Source organism: Epinephelus fuscoguttatus, linkage group LG17, assembly GCF_011397635.1.
Source record: "Epinephelus fuscoguttatus linkage group LG17, E.fuscoguttatus.final_Chr_v1".
Classification (NCBI taxonomy): domain Eukaryota; kingdom Metazoa; phylum Chordata; class Actinopteri; order Perciformes; family Serranidae; genus Epinephelus; species Epinephelus fuscoguttatus.
This window is the reverse complement of record NC_064768.1, coordinates 15,219,554-15,240,686: the sequence shown is the minus strand read 5'-3', so window position 1 is coordinate 15,240,686 and position 21,133 is coordinate 15,219,554. Positions and strand designations below refer to the sequence as shown.

At 41.4% G+C, this 21,133-nt stretch overlaps 1 protein-coding gene across 3 annotated transcripts in view; it reads right to left on the bottom strand.

Annotated features, from left to right (window-relative positions):
* Positions 1-2,337: 2,337 nt before the first annotated feature.
* Positions 2,338-21,133, bottom strand: part of myo1g (myosin IG) — a 65,032-nt gene continuing 46,236 nt past the window's right edge. For 2 of the 3 annotated variants that reach the window (XM_049603228.1, XM_049603227.1), the window contains exon 21: positions 2,339-3,118. In XM_049603228.1, the coding sequence (XP_049459185.1) occupies positions 2,956-3,118 (163 nt within the window). In that variant the 3' untranslated portion in view covers positions 2,339-2,955. Of the gene's footprint in view, positions 3,119-21,133 lie in introns of all 3 variants that reach the window. The other variant, XM_049603226.1, reaches the window with a different exon arrangement.

The following is a 21,133-nucleotide window of genomic DNA, read 5'->3' as shown; positions in this document are numbered from 1 at the left end:
TGGTGGATTTCTGACCATTGCCAGCCGTTCCCACTGTTTGCGTCTGCTCCCTTAACCCAGGCGGCTTGGTAAGGGTCGATTTACATATGTACAACATACAACAGTCAGTTATGGTTGGTGGGGGTTTAATGTGATAAAGTATGTATTATTGCAACTCTCCCCTGCACAAATACAAATGTCTATCACATTCTCCAGAAAATGGTTATTGTTATTTCTTTTATAATCTGTCATAGAATGGGCCAGTAAAGAGACAGACTTGTTGTATTGGGACCCACAGTTTATATTTTGACTGTCCGCCCCAGTGAGATGTGTTGGTTCCCATGGGACGCCAATACCAATGCAGTCCTCTAATTCAAAGAAGGACCCAAAAGCAAAACACCAGGTCGGCAGGTTAAAGGAACAAAGAAACGTACTTGACAACAAACAGGCAAGCAACAAAAACTAAGGAAGCAGGCAGAGTTAAAATCAAAGTACAAATCTAAAAACACATAGACTAAATGGAGAACAAACCAGAATGATACAAGGAACACAGACAAGGTATTTGGACCATACAAACTCACAGCTGACAGAGGGAAAGCACACACACTAAATACACAAGGGAAGGAGGGTGATAACGAGGGACAGGTGAAACACATCAGGGTGGGGCAGACAGTCACAACATAAAACAGAAAACACTGAGCATGAATGAATAACTCAATCAAACAAAGGCAAAACGTGACATCAGGAGCAAAAAGCAGGGCAGACCATGACATAGCCTGCTCCTCTTCTCTGCTGGAGGCTTTGCCACTACTAGAATACACCACCTGAATCTCTGACAGAACTATTGGTGCTTGAGATGCATTGTGGGTAATGTAAGAACCAGGAAGAAGACAAGTTCTACTCATGAATTATGTTATTATTTTCTTCACAGTGACCCACAAGGCGCTTGTTAGTGTTTTATGTGATACAAGGCTGAATCACATTGTAACATGCTTAATGATGTCAAATGGTTACTCTTTGTTTAGAAAAAAACATGTTTTGGGTTAAAGGTTTGTTGTGTTAACACACTGTTACGTAAACTGAGTGATGTTGAGTTCTCAACGTGCCAAATTACAACCTGAACCGAACTGACCTTGTGAGTTGAAGCCCAAACCCAGGCCGTCAGAGATCATCAGGCCCGAGCCCGACAAAGCCCAATCCCCCCAGAAAGCACTACTCAGCTCCTCGTGCACGGGACACATCGGCTCCAGCGTATCTACAGCAGACAATGGACCAGTTTGGTGGATCATCTACTCTCCACACTGTACTTCCTTGCCAGCGAAGCTTCCTGCTCCAGCCAGGAGGAAGAACAGAAAGCCCAGCACTGAGCCTAGCTGCCCCCTCAGCTGAGACAGAGCTGCTCACAGAGCGCTTTGTTTTTAATATTTGTTATAAATAAAAGTTGGTATTTGTTATTCATTTATTTTAAAAAAAATGGGGGGGGGGGGACCACAGCCCGAGCCCTAACCGACCCAGCACACATATTTGGCCCGAACCTGATGCGACCTGTCAAGCTTTTTGGGACCACACAGGACACGAACTGTGGTCTCCTGGGTGAAAGTCCGGTTTGTTTGACCCTCCCTTCCCTACCTCCTCGCCTACATGGACTTTCTTGCTCCTTGTACTCTGTCAGTTGCTCTCAGCATCCAGGATTATCATGGATGGGTTTACACTGAAGTTAGCTGAAAGCCGCTGAGAAGTGTGACAAAGCATTCCAGCAGAGGAGAACTAAAACTGGACATGTCTGGTCTAAATATAATTTCCTAGACAGGTGTCTCAAAACATGAGAAAATAATGAAAACATATCTATCTGCACGCTGCACAGCACGATAGATATGGAAGAAAATGTGATGGTTTTGTGACATTTCTCTGACAATCTATTTGCACTCAACATCTTTGCACATCAGATGTTTTGAACTCCTGTAAGATGATGTCTGCAGGGTTGTTGTGTTTGTGTGTTTATCAACCCAGCTGATCTGATCCAGAGGACACAGAAGGGACAAGAGAGGAAACAGCCCTCACGTCACTGAGTTCAGTTTTCTCTACTGCTGTTTGAACATCTCTTCCTGCAGGGTGGAGAAGTGTAATATACAAACACCAGGACATTAACTGATGCTGTAAATTGACTGTATTTGTACAGGAAATCCTCTCAATCACAGAGCAACACTGACAGGCTCCTGACCTCTCTCATTCATATTCTTACTTCTTCAGTCTTCCATTAAATCCCCAGACCACATTTGAGAAACACATTTTAATCATTGTATAATATCGGCTTGACTACAGCACACTGTCTATTCATGTGGCAAAGCATTAGGGAGAAATTAACACACAGAGAGCTCGCTTAAGTAAATCTTGAATAATTTATTTTCTTTCTTCTTGTTTCTCGTTTTCCTCTTTATTACTTCTGACATGGAATAATTGCCACAGTCTGCCTTTTGAGGCAACAGCACAAAAAAATAGTTCTCATTTCATTACAATTCAACTCAATATACAAAAATATATCTGGGATGTTTTCTCTTGGTTGTTTTGGTGCATTATGATGTGCAATTTGTCATTCAAAAAGTGCATTTACTTCTGTTTTTGTTCCATCTTGTCTTTAAAAAATATCTTCAAAAATCCTCAGTATTTTATATAACATCAAAAGCAAAGACAGACTCATAGATGTGTGTTTGGCAGTTGTGTCCTGAGTCGATCCAACAACAAAATTATCTCCTAACTTCTCTATTCAATACTTTCGTAATTGTCTAGTAAACATTGTCCTCCTGCAGCTCAGGATTCAGAAAGCAGGCTCTTAACACTTAAAAACCTTTGTGAAAATATTTCAACAATCTTTAACAATAAACAACAGTTTTTCAAGGAAAATTGAGAGACAAGTTCCCAAAAGGCAGAGCACTCAGGTCCTGAGGTCAAGCTGTCGGTGTTTCAGTCGGACAACTGTTAATTAGTGGGGACGAGCAGGATGAAACCATCTCGGCTCTTCTTAAAATCTACGTTGGTCTGGCCTGGCTTGGTTTCTACAGTGACGCTCTTTGGTTTTCCCCGCATATGAAGCTGCACGGCTGAAGGGCAAACCTTCACTGGGAAATGGACTTTTCTTATACTGAAAGAGAAAAAGACAAACACATTTTTTTGTATTATTATACTTGATCAGAAGTTCATTCCTGCAACCTCTGAACTTACAGCTGTAGTTGGTAACTTTTATGAAAATAACTTTTTATCATATTTGCCAAAACTGCAACAAATTCAACAATATTATATGAGACAGATAGTCTGTAAAAAAATAATTTGGTAGAATTGACCACAGCTAAAGGAAAACAACCAATCAGAGATGAGGAGTAACACAGCTGTCATTCATGTCAATCGCTCTGTTAACTGTAGTCAAACTGTCAAACTAGGCAGCGCTGATCAAATATGAATCAAGATTCTGTCACTGTATTGCCCATTACTCACCTCAAATGTACTCAGAAACATATTTTAGTGTACTGTTTGGCGGTAAACTGAGAGAGTTTGCGACCACCATGTTGGTTTTATTGGTACCATCCACAGCTTTTCACGATTGAACCTGATTTTTTTCCAGATTATCTGTCTCATTTTCTTTTGTGTGAATATAGTGACAGTTTTAGCAAATATGACGAGCAATTTTTTTTTTAAGTTACCAACTACAGTTCTAAACCTTACGTTATTTCCTAACCCCAAACTAACACCAGGACCCCATGCACGTGAGAATTTGTCATATTTCAAAAATATGTAATTTATGTCAATTACATCAATGCACTGATGGAGGACATGGATTACAGTGCTTGAACATAGGAACCTATGTTTGAATTTTTTGTTGAAATTTGCTCCAGAAATTTTAGACATTTATAAAAGTTTGGTACATTTTTGGAAAATTCACCCACCAACGTCGTTAGATGTTGATATGTGGTTGAATTTAGGATGACCAAAATTAAATGTCAGGGCAACATCTAATGCCAGCAGCTATTTGATGTAAAATAACAACACTGAAGCGGGATTTATAGTTGTGCGGCAGACCCTACACCATAGCCTGTGCACATGGCCTCCACCGTTGTAAGAATTTATACTCGTGCAGTGGTGTGTCTGTGTCACTCTGCAGTTACACCTCCAAAATGCTAGTCAGCAGTGGAGGTTCCTATGAAGTGCTGTAAAGTTTAGTTGATTCAAAACACACAATAAACATGGCTTAACAGAGACAATTTCAAAGACAAGTACACAAATCAGCTTCACTAGAACTTACAGCATTCACAGACAAACATTTGTCTTTATCTGGACACATTTTCCCCACAAATACAACATGCTAACATTATTAGCACAAGCCTATGGTATTTTACATTGTATAAATTAGCCTAGCAGCTAGTGACCTTTTTTCTGTTCTCATATTAAACAAGGGACAACAGCAACATTTAACAAAGGTAACAGTACATAATTTTGCTCTATTCCAACTCACAAGGTTCACTGACAAAACAACTGTACCATACTAAACACGTTAATAGCACAAGTCCATAGCATTTTACATTTAAATATCGTCAACCCGATTTTCATTCTAACCAAAGTTTAACGGGAACTGCCCATTGGTCCGACAGCCCTTTGTTCCAACCATATTAAACCCATTGTTCCGACCATATTAAACCCATTGTTCCAAAGTCCGTTCCGAAATCATCATGATGCCCTGTGGTTAAGGTCTGGTTAGGATTAAGCACAAAAACCTCTTGGTTAGGGTTAGGAAAAGATCATGGTGTGGGTTAAAATGAAAAAGAAAGTGACAAACACATAAGCTGTGAGCCTGCTCTGCCTCAAGCCTTTCCCAGCTGACCCAGAGCCGGTCGCGGCGCACCATACGCCCGCTGCGAGCCGTTCAGCACCGCGGACAGTCTGGGATGTCGAACCAATGGGCTGTTGTACCAATGACATGGACCCAATTTAACATCCTTCCAGCATAAGAGTCCAACATCTTTCTGATGTCATACTGATGTCTGGTTTCAGCTTTAAGTGTTCCTACTTTTAAATGAAAACATGCTATGACACAAAGAAGCTTTACACTGACATTCAAGTATTTCATGCAAAACAAAGCATTTCAGGTAGATATTTTAAAGCAACAAAAGATAGCAAACAAAACATCACAGCAACATATAAACGCTGCAGGCCTAAAAATGCAGTTCAACATCTGTAGGTCTAATAAAAATAACATACAGGTTTAAAAAATACTTACTATAATTATTTTTTATTTCCTTTATCTAGTTTATTACAGAGAAGTTTAGCACTGAACCAAAGTACTGCCAAAGTGAAGCAAACCGTGTTTCTTCAGGCACCCAAACTGCCTGCCAACATCTAGTTGAAATCAAAACATCACAAGACACTGTGTTGTTTACTATGATATTAATCATCTGTCATGTTGTGTGTCAATGGTAAAAACTGACAGTTGTGTTTGAATGCATGAACCCATCTCTAATGCTCTGCACAGAGGTGAAGATCCACAAAATCACAACCTGTCTCTTTTTAGCAGCCTTGTTATTGATCACTTGACACTTCCCCCATGTTGTTGGATGATTTCGACTGACCGCAGTCACATCCAGGGTGCAGGTGCTTTGGTGTCACACACCCACAGTCCCTCTGCTGACAGCTGGGACGAGGAAGTGTGGCTTTGCTGGCTCGACAGGCCGATCGCTGCACAGTCAGCTGAAGATGATCCACTGTGAAGTCGCTGCTTCCTCTCAGCCCCCGGGGGATCCTGCAGCCTCAGCCCGACCACGGCGACCCCCACAAACACAAGCTGGCCTGGCACATGGCTCAGGCTCTGCGATGTGCATACAAAGAGCCTCAGACTGTATGCACCTACATCACAGCCTGAGACCCTGCAGAATACGAGTGCTTCAGTGATATTTCCATTTCTCCTGTGAATGTATTCAGAATGTTGTTTGTCTATCCACCGATGCACTTTGTATGAACCCAACTTGAAGCTTTAAAAAAAGCAGATGAAAAACAATATTTGCCAACCAGCTATTTGTGGACGCCTTTGAATGTTGATAATGTGACTGATAAGAAGAACTGGCTCATGCATACAGTATAGGCCACCTTGGCAACTGTCTGCTTCCTTTGGCAAGAACAACTGAACGACCATTCTATCCTCCACAGACTGAAGGGTCCTCCTCAAAAACTCTGGCTGAAAATCAGATGAAGTCCCACCTTTGAAAGGTGAACTTAATTTAAGCAGATTACATAATATTTTAGCTGTTATGCAACAGTGCTGGCAGTTGGGTTTAGTACAGTAGATTCACACACCAGGTGAGAGCATCACACACACTAAAATCTGAGCATAGAGACAGACCTAAAACACCACACTCTAAGCATCTGAATAATGATACTGCTCAGTAATAAACTGAATTCTAACAGTGCAGTCACATGTTTGTTAATGTGACAGCGAAGCACTTACTCACTCCATGGAGTATAAACTGTATGTAAAACAGCTTATTGGTGCAAAAGTTAGTTTGGTACATTATTTGTTTATCAATCCATTTTTAAACTGGCAACTGTGTGTTGTGATACCTCATAAATGCTATCGTTAATAGTAAAACTACTCGAACAAAATCTCTGGTTATGGTCTAAACGATACAATTTTAAACAAAGTTTAACAAGATTTACTCGCCTAATGGAAAATTTACATGCATTTGGTGCCTGGTGGGTGTTAATTTTGGACTTCAATTGTGTGAAGTGCAGTAAAATTTGATTGATTCAATTAACACACCTAAAACATGGCTTGATAGTGACAATATTAAACAAAAGAACAAAATTCAACTCCATTTTAACTAACAAGGTTCAGCTTCACAGACGAAACAACCATCTTTCGTTAGACAAGTCCCCCCCCAAAAAGACATCATGCTAACATTATCAGCATGAGCGTGTTACATTTTACATTGCATCAATTAGCCTAGCTGCTAGCGGTCTTTTCCTCTACTCACATGAAGCAAAGGTAACCTAACAAAATTCAGCTCCTGTGTAACCCATGAGACTCACTGTCAAAACTAGTGTTTAATACAAAACATGCCTTTTCCTAGGGCTGGGCGATAAATCGATTTTATCGATTAATTCGAATTTGCAGTTTAGGCCGATTTGTTTTAATGAAAATCGAGTTTCTATTTAAAATCCGCCACCGCCGCTCCACGCTGGTCTCCGGTAGTTCAGAGTGGGCTCACCCCTCCCCCCCGCGCGCTTGATACACAAACATGGCAGCGAGCGGGGAAGAACTCCTTCTCAAGAAAGGGAACGAGTTCTTCAGCGCTTTTGTGTGCACACCTGTGTCTGTGTTTGTGTGCTCACCTGTGTGTGTGTGTGTGTGTGTGTGTGTGTGTGTGTGTGTGTGTGTGTGCGCGCGCGCATCAGGGCCGAACTCCGCCGTGCGTGACACAGAGAGCAGAGGAGGATTTTAGACGCGCACCGTGTAGGGACATAAATGACATGCTGTTGTGTAAATAAGATGAATAAGTGTTACCAACGGCAAGCTGGCAGACCCCCGAACCGTAGTAAAGGGACCTCCGAAGACCATTAGCTCCTTTAGCTTGTGTTAGCTCATTGTGGCAACAACACATAAACAACGGGACTTCGTCTGCGTTAAAGAACGGCACTTTATTTTCAGCACTGCAGGGATGATGCACAGCCTCTCTCATCAGTGTCTGACTTTTACATAGAAGGAAATAACTCAAAAACAGCATGCAGAACTGCGTAGGCTTCTTCACTGTGGCTGCTCGATGTAAACAACACAGCACATGCCTCACTTTCTTCCTGGGGCGCATCCATCTGATGTCACACACCACACCCGGCACACTAACGTCTCATACCTCCTACATCAACTACACACATACACAGCTCCACACACATACACACACACACACACACACACACACAAGCCACACGGGAACTGCCCATTGGTCCGACATCCCATTGTTCCGACCATATTAAACCCATTGTTCCAAAGTCCGTTCCAAAATCATCATGATGCCCTGTGGTTAAGGTCTGGTTAGGATTAGGCACAAAAACCACTTGGTTAGGGTCAGGAAAAGATCATGGTGTGGGTTAAAATGAAAAAGAAAGTGACAAACACATAAGCTGTGAGCCTGCTCCGCCTCAAGCCTTTCCCAGCTGACCCAGAGCCAGTCACAGCGCACCATCAAGGTAGAAATACGCCCACCAGGAGCCGTTCAGCACCGCGGACCGTCGGACTAATGGGATGTTGGATCAATGGGCTGTCGGACCAATGACATGGACCCAAGTCACACACATCAGGCTCAGCCTGTAACATAAGGCTATTTAGTTTGTTTAATAAAAGGACAAGGTATAGACCTGTTCTATAGGAAAGGTAACCTTAAATGACTTCTGTTGTGATCCAATATAATGGTAGGGGAAATACTGCCATATGATAAGAAAGGGGTCCAGTGGAAAGCGATCACAGATGCAGTCGCAATGTATATTGCAAGAGATATGGTGCCCATATATAGGCTACTGTGGAAAAGCTGGGGTTTATTCACATGCTGAAAGTTTTGGACCCCAGGTATGTGCTACCAGGCAGCAAATATATATTTTTTTTAACTAGGAGGGGAAAAATTGATTTAAATCGTGAATCGGATTTTTCGTGAAAAAATTGGAGATTTTTTTTTAGGCCATATCGCCCAGCCCTACCTTTTCCACATACACAACATGCTAACGTCATTAGCATAGACCTATGGCATTTCTCATTACATAAAGTAGCTTCCTGATAGCAGACTTTCCTCTATTCATATGCGGCAAGGATAAATCACACACAAGACTTCAAATGCTATTTTGTGGGGGTGATATTGTATATATCCTACAAAAATGCACACACAACAGTTGGTATGTATACAAACTGTATACCTACCACACAAATACCACACAAATTAGCATGGTGCAAATTACATTATGTACTTAATGCAAAGTCACGTAACTTAGGTTTAGGCCAGTGATCTCAAACAGTTGGCTAAAGTCCTGTTCTCTTAGTAAAGACAACATCTTCAAATATTTTAAGTAAATGAACTTAATAACAATCACGTAAACAACATGGAGAGCATAGCATTTTGCTACTTTTGATTAAATCTAACTTTTACCTGCATGCTCACAGTCTCTTTCAAAGCTAGTCTACACACACGATGGAGTTTTTGTTGAACTGGATGCAAAGAGATGAAACTGATATTTTTCTGATCTAAGTCTTAGTAAGACAGCAAAAGAGCAAATCACCCAGACCTCGGACAGCTCTGTCACAATGGTTATACAAGGTCGTCATGGGTGTAATCCTCCCTTAGATACATATGCAATCAGGAGAGAATGACATGCAAAGTGTGACTCAAGCCTGGTACATCTGATCCACAAATACAGTCAGATGTGTTTGATGGTAGAATGCGTCACAAAAGCCTCATTAAATCTGTTCCTCCATCCTCCGTCTTTCCCACTTCCTACTGGGCATTGGGTAATTATATGTGACACATGACCAGCATGAAAGCAGGTAATGTGAATAGAGAGAGACAGAAAGAAATGTCCTCATAAACTACATAAAAATAACCAAACATTAACCAAGCTGGAAATTCAAAGCCATCACTTTAAACTGCCATGTTATATGATTTCCTGGTGCTAAAAGACTTTGGACATGTTTCCAAATCTGTGTCACTGTTCATCATAAGTCACTCCAACAGGTGTGGCCTTGCTCTCTTTTTTCCACTTGGCCCCTCGTCAGCCTCAAACCTCACCTCGCTGAACCCCTTAAGCCAGCTGTCCTGCCCCGCCACAGCAGGGACAGGCCAGACACGGAAACCCACTGACCTCCACAGGGTTTTGATTTTGTGTGTGATACTGATCTCATCCTACCGGCTACCACAAGTGAAACCTGACACCAGCAGTGTGTCTGGAGGAAGGCCTCTGTGGTGCAGCCATGTGCAGCTTTCTGCTGCTGAAGACTGTGGAGGCTGAGACCGTCCACGATTAAATATAGCCAGCTGTCACTCTTCATGCGCGCGCTTCTGTTCAAATACAGCTGGGCAATAAATAAGAGCTGTTATTGTGTAAAATGGAAGTTATGTTTGATCACTGCAGAATTTGTGCTCAGTGTACAGCAACCAAAAGGTTTTGGCTGTGATGAGTTTTTTCCAAGACTGTCCTTGCTTCAAATGCTCAAAAATCTTTCCCAGTAATTGTGCAAATCTAAAAGATAAAGATGGAGTTGAGATGTTGCTACAGTGCTACCAAACCTCTCAGGGAGGAGGCTAGGTTGGAGGTTACCGGACACTGCGGTTTGCATCCAACCAACAAAAACATGGCTTCTCTTAGCCATGACCATGATCGTTTCCTGACCTTAACCAAGTAGTTGTAGTTGCCTAGCTGACAGAAACCCCACCTTAACATTTGAGGCAGCTCACGTGAAAACAGCACTGACAAACAACCCTTTTTTCTTCCCCTGTAGGTTTAAAGAGTTCTTTCCGTCATAGCTGCTAACGCCATTTTTGAGGTTTAGGGGGGACTTGTTAGGGTTAAACTGCAAACAGTTATGAAACTTGATTCTTTCATTTCCACTGGAGATTTTAAACTGTCATTTTAAAAATATTTTTTCTATGTAGTCCAGTATAAAAAAAAAGTTATCTTAATCTAACACACTAAATAAAGGATCTACACACCAACTGCTGTGCTTTAAAGCTAATTGTCAGTATTTGAAGTCCGCCTCTACTCAAAGGGTGTTTCTTTTCTGTTCATGTACCCAAAATTGTCTGACCTTGACTAAACTGACTTGCATCTGTGCAAAGTTTGTTACTACAGAGGTCACTGTCTAATACAGGAAACACATATTGGCAGTGGAACAGACTTTGACACAACACTGGCGAAAAAAATCCTAAAACCCCCAGCCCAGAGTGGACTTGTCAGCATAGAGAGCAGAGTTAGCATTAGCACAGTGAAAGTTTTGACACCAAACATGGTAGTGTGTGCAGTTTATGGATGTTAACCAGACCCTGAAGCTTCCTTCCACGATCTACTGAAACCCCATCGTAGCAGATATAATTGTGTGTTTCAAAACCATTAACATAAGATACTTACTACACCTAATATTCTGATGCGTCTGGTAGTCGCAGATTTTAAAGCACAACAGACTCCTCATCTGAGTCTCACTGAGGCTCAAACACGTATGTCTGAATCTTTCAGATGTTTTCTGTGATGCTAACGCTAGCCATCTTGATGTACACTGCTCTTTCACCAGTCAACCTTGCAATAGTAGCACTAATCGCCACACTTTGTTTTAGGACTGTGCCAGTGCTGGAGAAATCGGGAAGCGAAACCTAGCTCCAGCAACGGTGTTGAGCGGGATCCGGAATCCAGAACTTTTTCTGTGGGAAAAAAACATGTCTAGAGGGGGACTTTAAGGTTCCCTGTGGTTGCTGTTCATATCATGTTTTTTATCACTTGGCTCTGCAGAAACATTTAGAGTGTAGGTGTCAGCATGACTTCTCATTAATCTTCTCATTCAACTCTGACAAGCATATTTCCTAAAATGTCGAACTTCTCCTTTAATACAAAAAGGCAGCAGCCTTCTCACATTCACCTGTAGCTTTCATCCATCAGAGCCCCTCCCCTCCATCTCACAGCCCCCCTTCATTCCATCCCACCTGACTCGACACCCACTCATCAACACAAGCCTGCAAATTTCCCCTTGCAATCTTAATTAGCACTTCCTCAGCTGCCTGGCAACCATCACTGGGGCAACAGCAGCATCTGCAGCCCCAGCAGCAGGGGCAACGAGACCACTCGAGGTCTCTGGCATAAGGTGGCGGGGAGCAGACCATATCGGGGTCCGCTCTGGCGTCATGGTGTTCACCATCCATTAAAATTACCATCACCATCATCAGAAACAGTGGGCCTATCTCAACCAGCTGCACCCTGCGTCTTGAGTCTCTTCAGGGGGCATTCTGGGAAAAAAATGAGTCATATTGTAACAACAGTGGAGCTAATGCATGTAGAGTGGTTTCTCTAAATGGTGCAAATATGTTTTAAGATTCAACACTGTGGTCTGAAATGGCATGACTCATAATGTGTGTCATTGAGTGTGATGTACTTCAATAATAGCACTGGCTTCAATCATTTCCTCAGTGCTGATTAATTCTTGGGACCATCAACACATTTCTGAGATAAGAACAAATCAGTTTAACAGCGAGGTAGCTCACAGAGGGAGAGCTGAGCGTCTCATCAAATCGGTTCGTGAGGGAAGACGCTCGATTGCTATCAGGGGTTTATATGCAGCAGGAGCTTCAGAAATGTTAGTGATGGCTTTGTAACACATCATATTAGTCAAAACATCAGCTAAGAGACAACACCAGGACAAACAAGCGCCTCTTGACATAAAGACTGATTCTTTTAACAGATGAATTACCGTGTCGTACTCGACATTACAGTGAGGCCGTTGTGAAGAATGAAAATGTTGCTTAGGAATCCATTTGTTGCACTCTGAGGTCGATTTAAAGGCAGCACGTGTGCATGCTGTTTGAATCCACAAAGAGGGCCTTTTGATGCTGCTGCAGTTTTGAGGTCAGCAGCCGCCTCTGTGAGAGTGCGCCCAGGAGGCTTTGAGATGCCCAAACAGAAAGTCCCAGAGATTTAACAACCAAGCCACCAGTCAGAACCTCTTTAAAAAATATCTGCTCCTCCACAGCGTCTTTGATGTAAACTTGTGACAATGAGCTCATCGGGAAAATATGATGTTCACTGTCTCTGAGTCTTTCACTAAACCACCCATCCCATCATCCTGTTAAATCCCTTCTCTTCATCATATCACCATTTATATCTGCCTGGATCTTCCTGGGGAATCCATTTAATGTGCATCAACATAATGAATCAGTGCACATGGGTCTTTTATTCAACTAGACGGCATGGTTTAACAGACAACATCATTCTATCTGTTAAAATTTCATTTAGGTCATAAAGTCAGGATGTGTGTTTACTGATTTGCTGAAATATGAGTTCAAACTGCAGCAGAGCATTTTAAAGCTTTACATTAAAAGGAAACTTTGTTTTTTCCAACCAGGACTCATCTTTCTAATGTTTTTGTGTCTCAGTGACTAATGGAGACAACAGATTTGGAAACTGTTCCAGTAATTAGAAAGCACTGCAGCCGGCAGGCATGAAACAGGCTGCTGTGTAACCACTTGAGGCATGTTCGTCCAAGTGCTTGTTTTGCCACTGACAGGCTCATATTGTGATTATAAGTGTCAAAGAAATAAAACTTTTGTTGGTTTTACTGTCTATATCTGTGCGATGTTGATGCAAGAGACACTCTTCTGTCTTAAGATAATTCTGTCTTAACATTTTTAAGACTTTTAAAAGATTTATCAAAGACATTTAATACCAATCAACACCTTGTGAATGCCTAACGACTCCAATGCCTCCAAAGACTTTTTAAGGATTTGCAGGAACCCTGTGTGAGAATTCCATTTTGTTTTACGAGTGCATTCTTAAACCCAATTCAGAAGGGATTTTTATCTCTATAACCTGCGCTGGCCAGTGATTTTTCAACCTCAATGCTATCAATAACTATAGCCCTAACTAGCTACTGTTGCTCTTTTAGCTAACTCACTGATTATCCTGTAATTTAAGTCCAGTCCAGAGAGACACTTTCACAGTTCACAGTGCATCTTTGAGCTTTATCACCTCAGAGAGGTGTAATAACTGAGGAACAGAGAGATTTTGCTTCATTTATGAAAGCTGTTACAGATTTCAGTCCTAACTGTAAAAGCAGCCTAATCCACTTAAAGAAAAACAAGTTTAAGTGGTTTTAAACTGTCTGTGTTGATGAAATTTCAGCTAAATAATTACCTTAAAAATGATACTAATATTCAGTACAATACTAAGTATTATAGTGTAATGAAAGTCACGTTTTTCCCGCACAGCTTTTGTAATATGCCAGTAGCTAAAATGACGTCAATGAGCATGACTTTTATTATTTACTACCCACTTCCTCTGTAGTATTAATCCTGTGTGAATGAGGCCTTTGTAAGTCACTTATTTATTCACAGACAGCGAGGATGCAGTTCTTTGTGTTGGTATGAAGAGGAAATGAGCGATAAAAGTTTATGGAGACTGCAGTGTTAGAGATATATTTGACTGGATATTATACAAATCAATGACCATAAAACGACTGTTGTTCCCTTTTCAACCATTTTGAGTCCATTTACTTGTTTTTAGGAAAGTGTAGACGGTCCAGCTCTTCATACACCAACACAAAGTATTGCATCCTCACTGTTACATCGCTTTCTCCACCTCCCCAGTCTCCTTGTGTTTAGGGTTTAAGGCGACAGAGGGGAAGCTGTTTCCAACATGGTGATAGGGGTATGAGACGGTTGCCACCCACATGTATGCGTGCACATTTTGCTCTGCCGTGCTGAGTTCACTGTGTTGAACCTCTGGCGGTTGCTGCTTGGCTGTGGCTGATTCAATAGCAGGCATCACGATAGCAGAAATAAGACAAGATGGGGGAGCTGATGATGTTGGTGTCTGAATACTTGGAGTTACAGCTGTAGCAAGTTATGAGAACAACCAGAAGAAACATCTTTGCTAGTTTCAGTGATTTCTAATGTCTTGCTACAGTACACAGCTACAAGCTAGCTTCTGCCAGTGTTCACCGAAGCACCGTCCTAGTATCGCAGTGATGGGCCATAACAGCAGCAACTGCTTTTAAAAACACTTTGATTTTTGGGGTAACCCCTTTCAGGTTGGCGGTTGGCTGGTGAAAACAGCTTTAGACTTAAATTTTACAATAAGTGTTCATCATGTGTCTCTGGGATTTGGTTTGTGAGCTCAGGGACGATGTGTGTCAAGCTTGGCCAGATGAGTGGGAGGACACTACCATATGACCAAACTAAAATGTGTCTTGTCATTGCAATAACCTCAAAACAAGCATCTCCACTGAACTTCTACAGACTTGAATTACAGTTGCAGTAGAAAATAAGGACCAAATTGTTCGGGAGGAATGTGTCTTCAAAGTTTGATCTCAAGTTAATTTAGTTATAAATGACCCTGACGGTTTCAGCCTCACAGAGGGGAAGCGTTCAAAGCAAGGGACAGTTATCAACAGTCCAGTGGAAGAGATAAAAGTAGAACAGGGGCCAGAGCCTTCAGCTATCAGGCTCCTCTTCTGTGGAATCATCTTCCTGTTTTGGTCCGGGAGGCAGACACCGTCTCCACATTTAAGACTAGACTTAAGACTTTCCTTTTAGATAAAGCTTATAGTTAGGGCTGGCTCAGGCTTGTCTTGGACCAGCCCCTAGTTAGGCTCCTTATCAGCTGTGAGGTTCCAAGGACTGAGGGATGTCGTATGCTGTAAAGCCCTCTGAGGTAAATTGTGATTTGTGATACTGGGCTTCATAAATAGAACTGAATTGAACTGAACTGAATGAAGAGACAGAAAACCCTACAAACTGCAAAACTAAAGAACTGCTTGCACTGTATTTTTGAAGTAGTTACCTGCAGTTTGGGTGCAGTTAAAGAGTGACGGTAACGAAAAGGATCACTATAAAAGAGATATAGTGCTGATTACAGGTGTTTCAGTATTTATCGCAGCATTATCTGATCTGATAAGCGACAATATTTACCTAAAAAATTAAACTGAAAGAAGGGTCTTTTATTTGAACACACAATTTATTTAGAAAAATATATAGCTTCTTCAATGTGTCAGACCTTACCATGTGACCGAAATATTACCAATGTAGGCATGAAAACTGTGAATCATCTTATTTAATACAGGCATTTGGCCACAACATGAAAGACGGACACACATACAAAAAAAAATAAAAATAAAAAAAAACCCCACTGGTGCTATATTTGGTGCCAGCTCTACTTACAGATGCTGAACACTAATATGCTTATATGTCATGGAAATGTATGTGTTAGGATAAAAATGTATTTAAATTATTCACATATGTGCTGATGGCAGTCAGTCACACACTGCAGACCGACTATAATCAACAGATTCAGGATAAATCAGTGAACCACATGACCTGCCAGCTGTATGAGAAGGAAATAGGTCAGTGTTAATATACTACTATTACTACTACTGTTTGCATTCACCTGGGTTAAAGGCTGTTGTCATAGTTACTCTCAGTGGAGGAGGAAGTACTAAGATCCTTTACTTACTTGTACTAAAACCTCATTGCAAAAAATGACAATAAAGATGATATTTAGGAGAAAGTATGTAAGTATAATCAGGAAAATGTACTTGAAGTAACAAAAGTAAAAGTACCCAATGCACAAAATAGTTCCCTGTGACTGTTACATTATTTTATATATTATCATTAGATTATTTTTACTCATGCTTTCGTAAATGACTGATTTTACCATCAGTCTACGCCTACTGGAAGTACTTGCCACTGACACGCTCTGAAAATGTTACGGAAAGGATCCTTACAAACACAAACCTTTTTGTTTAAGAGCAAGATTCTTTTTGTTTCATCAGAAAAAGCCCCAAAATTGCAGTCATTAAAATGAACAGTATTTTTTTTTCTCTGCTTTTTTTCTCATCTAACTTGGTGAATTAAAAATGTATTTCAACCAAACCAGAGTCAGTGATTGTTGGGACAGTGTAATGATGAGCCAAGACAGTTTTTGTGAGATTTATTGTGTATCTGTCAACTGAATGACGTGATATGATAAAATTACTGTTTATTTAAACGGAGCCTGGTAGCGACAGCGATTTCAGGGCTGTTTCTGGTTCAACAGAAAGGATCTTAGACACTTACATTAATAATCTGAGCCTGTCAGTGGCAAAAACAAGCACTTTTAGTGGGCGTAAAGTCAGGGTGTGTAACTGCACCAAAATTGCCATCACCAAACCCACCAGGCTCAGTTTAAAAAGACGGTGACTCCATTTAAATAAACATTGTAAAACACTGGTTGACAGAAACAGCTGACAGTTGGCTCGTTGAAATAAATCCTTATTTCACCCAGTTAGATGTTAAAATATGCTTGAGTCTGGAGAAATTGGTGGATAGTGATTTTGTAGCAGTTTCTGGGTAACTCTTTAACAAAAAGAACTATCTCTGTAGGGATGCTTTCAATAATACTGCCAGGAACTCAAATAATTTGAGCCTGTAAGTGGTAAAAAAAACCAAATATATATATATCAACAATACCTTGTTGAAAAATACCAAACCTACCCTTTTAGGTACAATACTTGAGTAAATGTACTTAGTTACATTCCATCACTTTTGATAAAAACTGCACCAGCTGTGATCCTAAGGGCCTGTTTATACCGTTCCGTATATTTCTGAAAACGGTTTTTATCCTTGCGTTTGCACCTATGACATGCCCGTAACCGCCATTTCTCGCCACGAAAACTGAGATTTTCAAAAACGGCTTCCAAAGTGAAAGTTTTTTAAAAAAATATCCATTTCTCAGTCAGCCTCAGTCAGTCAGTTAGTAAGTACGTCAGTAATCAGTATAAATCCACTCACGTGCAAACTGCAAACATGGCTGGCGGAGGCGAAGCTGACCTTTTCCCGCTGGTGAAAAGGACAAAGTCGGTGGTGTGGGAACATTTTGACTATCAAAAGAACCCCCAGAGCCAGGGCGAATGATGTTTGACATATGATGTATCGCCACCTACTGGCATGGAATGCTAATTGCAGCAAAAAGCTGCTGTTTTTGCGTTTTCATGTAAACAGGGATATCGTTGTCACAACTGATCGTGTAAACCCCGAATTTTTTTATACAGGATAAATAAAAATCTGTTTTTATTTGTATCAGTATCCATGTAAACAAGGCCTAAGTCATGTATAAAACCAAAACTAGAACCAGATCAGAAGCTGTGCAGTCCAAAAAACATACAAGGAAAAAGACAAAACAAGGGACAGGAAGTGTGCGGAGGGGACGAGCTGACCGAGGAGAGTTCAGAGCACAGGCTGCCTCTCCAGCCGGGAGACGAACACATTTAGGACAGCCACTGAGGGAGAAAAAACTGGGGAGGCAGGGAAAGAGATGAGGCTATTTCAGGCTTTGGATGACGCCTTTCACGACCTAAAAAGTGAATTTAGAATAGAGAGGGCCTTCACTAACTGACAAACTGTTGACGTCCAACAAGATCAAACAACAAAGTCAACAAGTCCTTCGACTCCACTAACAGGTCACTGTGTGTCTCTGGTCATTAAAGCCACATCACAAGACTATTCATGTATGCTTTGAGGTTAATGAAATCATGTTTTTTTTTCTCCTCCTCATTTTCTTCCCTCTTCCTCGGGAAGGGAGGGGGTGACCCAGAAGATTGCTATTAATGCAACACCGTTCCAGGTCTTTCCATATTCATAACCAAAAGTGCTGATTTAGAAAATGCAGGAGAAGGAGAGAGAAGCTAGGAGAAGGAAGAGATGAGAGTAAATGAAAACAAATAAAAGGCGAGAGGAGCGGAGTAGCTGTTTTGCCCACAAGCTAATGAAGTGGCATTTTATAAAATGTTAGGTGTGAGCTGGTCACCTACAATCACATCTGATTGAATAAATTCATGTATACACCCTCGGGGGCAGCAGGAGTCATCAAAAGATATTTTAATGATTTACATGAGGAGAAAAGGGTTTTTTTTTTTACATACTTAAAGTGACACTTTCAATTTATTATTGTGTGCACAAGGGGGAAAAATGGATCCCTGTGAAATGCTCCATCTGACCCACTGCATGCCCTGTTACTTAACTTGGCTTCTGTTGTTGTCTTCACAAACTTAAAATGGAGCAAACTAGTGCCTATGCTGAACAATTATAACGCTACCACTTGCTGTCATCACCACCACAGAAGGGCCGCCTTTCAAGTCATCTGATTGGACAATGGGAAAAAACTCAGGAAAAAACTTGGGGAATCACAAGACAAGAAATACTTGTTAAATTTCTTATGGTTCTTGACATTTATTTGACTTGGCCAAGAAATTGCAAAACAATGAATGTAAAGGTGAGGAACAGGATAAGAACTTGTATTTGTGCTGTACACGTAAACTTCTACATGTGTATTTCGTTTCAGAGCTTTTTCTTTTCAATGGCACAAACTAAGTGCTGCAATTTTTGGTGAAGCATCACAGCTGATAAAGAAACTTCTCTTCCATCCACGGGGAGTTTCTGTGATCAATAAGATAATAAAATCCCCAAATTGCCTTTTAAGTAAAGAATCCTCCTCAATCTTTTAAGGCTGGGCAGATCATACCCTAAATCCTGCTTTTAGCCCACTCATACTCCCCCAGCTGTCCCAGCAGATGGTCCACGAGTCCAACCCCCCTCCAACACACACACACACGCACACAGTAAACAGGCACATACCGGCACACACACACCTCATTCATGCCGACAGCTCAGACCCAGGTGACAGGAAGAGAAAGCAGGAGAGAGACGGGGATGAGAGGATAAGGGAACGCACAGGAAAGAGAAGAGAGGGGAGGATGAGCTCTGCTGAGGGAACAAGAGACGGATGTGACATGACAGAAAACCAGACAGCTTGTCTTCGCTCGTCCTCGCCGACAACAGAGAGCAGCTTTGAAGTCAGATTTTACCTTGTGCCTCTAACGCTGCTCTCTCTGACCCAGTTTTGTACAACTCACCGTGCCACCAACTCTCACACACTCACAGATCCACTCTCTCGTGTCTGATATCCAATCATGAGAGAAAAACACAATCGTTCCATTGACTGTTTCCTCCCCTGACCAATCTCCAAACCTCATAAACTAAAAATGACATGCGCGTGATTCTCATAGTCTGGGATCTCATTTCCTGACAGAAGGAAGCACAAGAGGAGTGTGTTTGTGTGTTGTCATCCTCCTCCCTCCCTCCTCTCCCCCCTTGCACATGCTCACACACTTACACAGGTCACCCCTGACTTTGTCTCATGAGTAGAGGTCGCGACCCCCTCCATTCACTGCAGATGGTGGCACAAAGACAGGCGGAGAGCTGAAACTGACTCCTGATGGTCGACTTTCCTCTGTGACACCCGCCGCACCCTGACAGGAGCCACACAGCTGCTGCATAGACCCCAGCGATGCAGATATCACCCCCACCCCACCAAAAACAAAATAACCCAGACCAAAAGTCTAAGACTCATTAAATCCACAAAAGCCTCACCAGGGATCTGGGATCAGCTGGCTGAACATACAGAAAGACTCACAAAAGTGGGAGCACACACGCTCATGCGGCTGCCTTCTGCCCAGCCTGTGCACTGCATAAACAAAACAAGTGACTAAACATAAGAAGTAACATCACACTGATGTGAGTGAGCTGACAGCTCATTAGATGTTTCATCTCTACATGACACCAGAAATCACATAAAAACAAAAAACTGGCTCTTAACTGTGTGTAAGGCTCACGTTTTTGGATATTCACTGATATATAACAGAGTTTTTTTTAAAACAGGCAGATCAGTTTCACCCTACCCTCGCTGATAAAACTGGGCTGAACAAAATTTTAGAAACACCTTTTGGTGTAATGCAGTACAACTCCACAGCATTACAAAAATACAACTTATAGCCTCATAAAGTTGTTTCAAAACACCTCCTTAAAACAGTCTCAACAAAACCTTTATGGGGATACATTTTTTTGCATTTTGTATTATACCGATTCCTAAATGGACACAATGCAAACGAGTAAACATCAGATTGTTTTTGTTGTTCCCTATTAAGATGTCCTTACATGCACTGTTTGAAAAACCGCTTGCCCTGGCTCTATTTTTGCAAATCTATGCACACCTCCAATCTATTTTTAGAGCAACAGCAAATCGTTCCTTAGGGTCGCTCAGGACTTGATAAGCTCGCTGAATGTTGTTGCCGCTTGTGGATTATTTGGACACTTTTTTGCCCTCTGTCCGGCAGAGTTACTTTGCTTGGTGTGTGTTAGGAAGAAGTGTAAGACTCCATTGAGTGTAGCTAGGTGTACCTAATAAACTGGCACCTGAGTATATGTCACCACTATGGCTATAACTGTTTATTTGCACTATCTGACAATTATCTGCCAAACAATTAATCTAGATAATAATCTGCAGATTTCTGTATAATGTAAATAACTGCTAGCTGCAGCCCTACCAATAAATAAACTAAAGTGTTTAC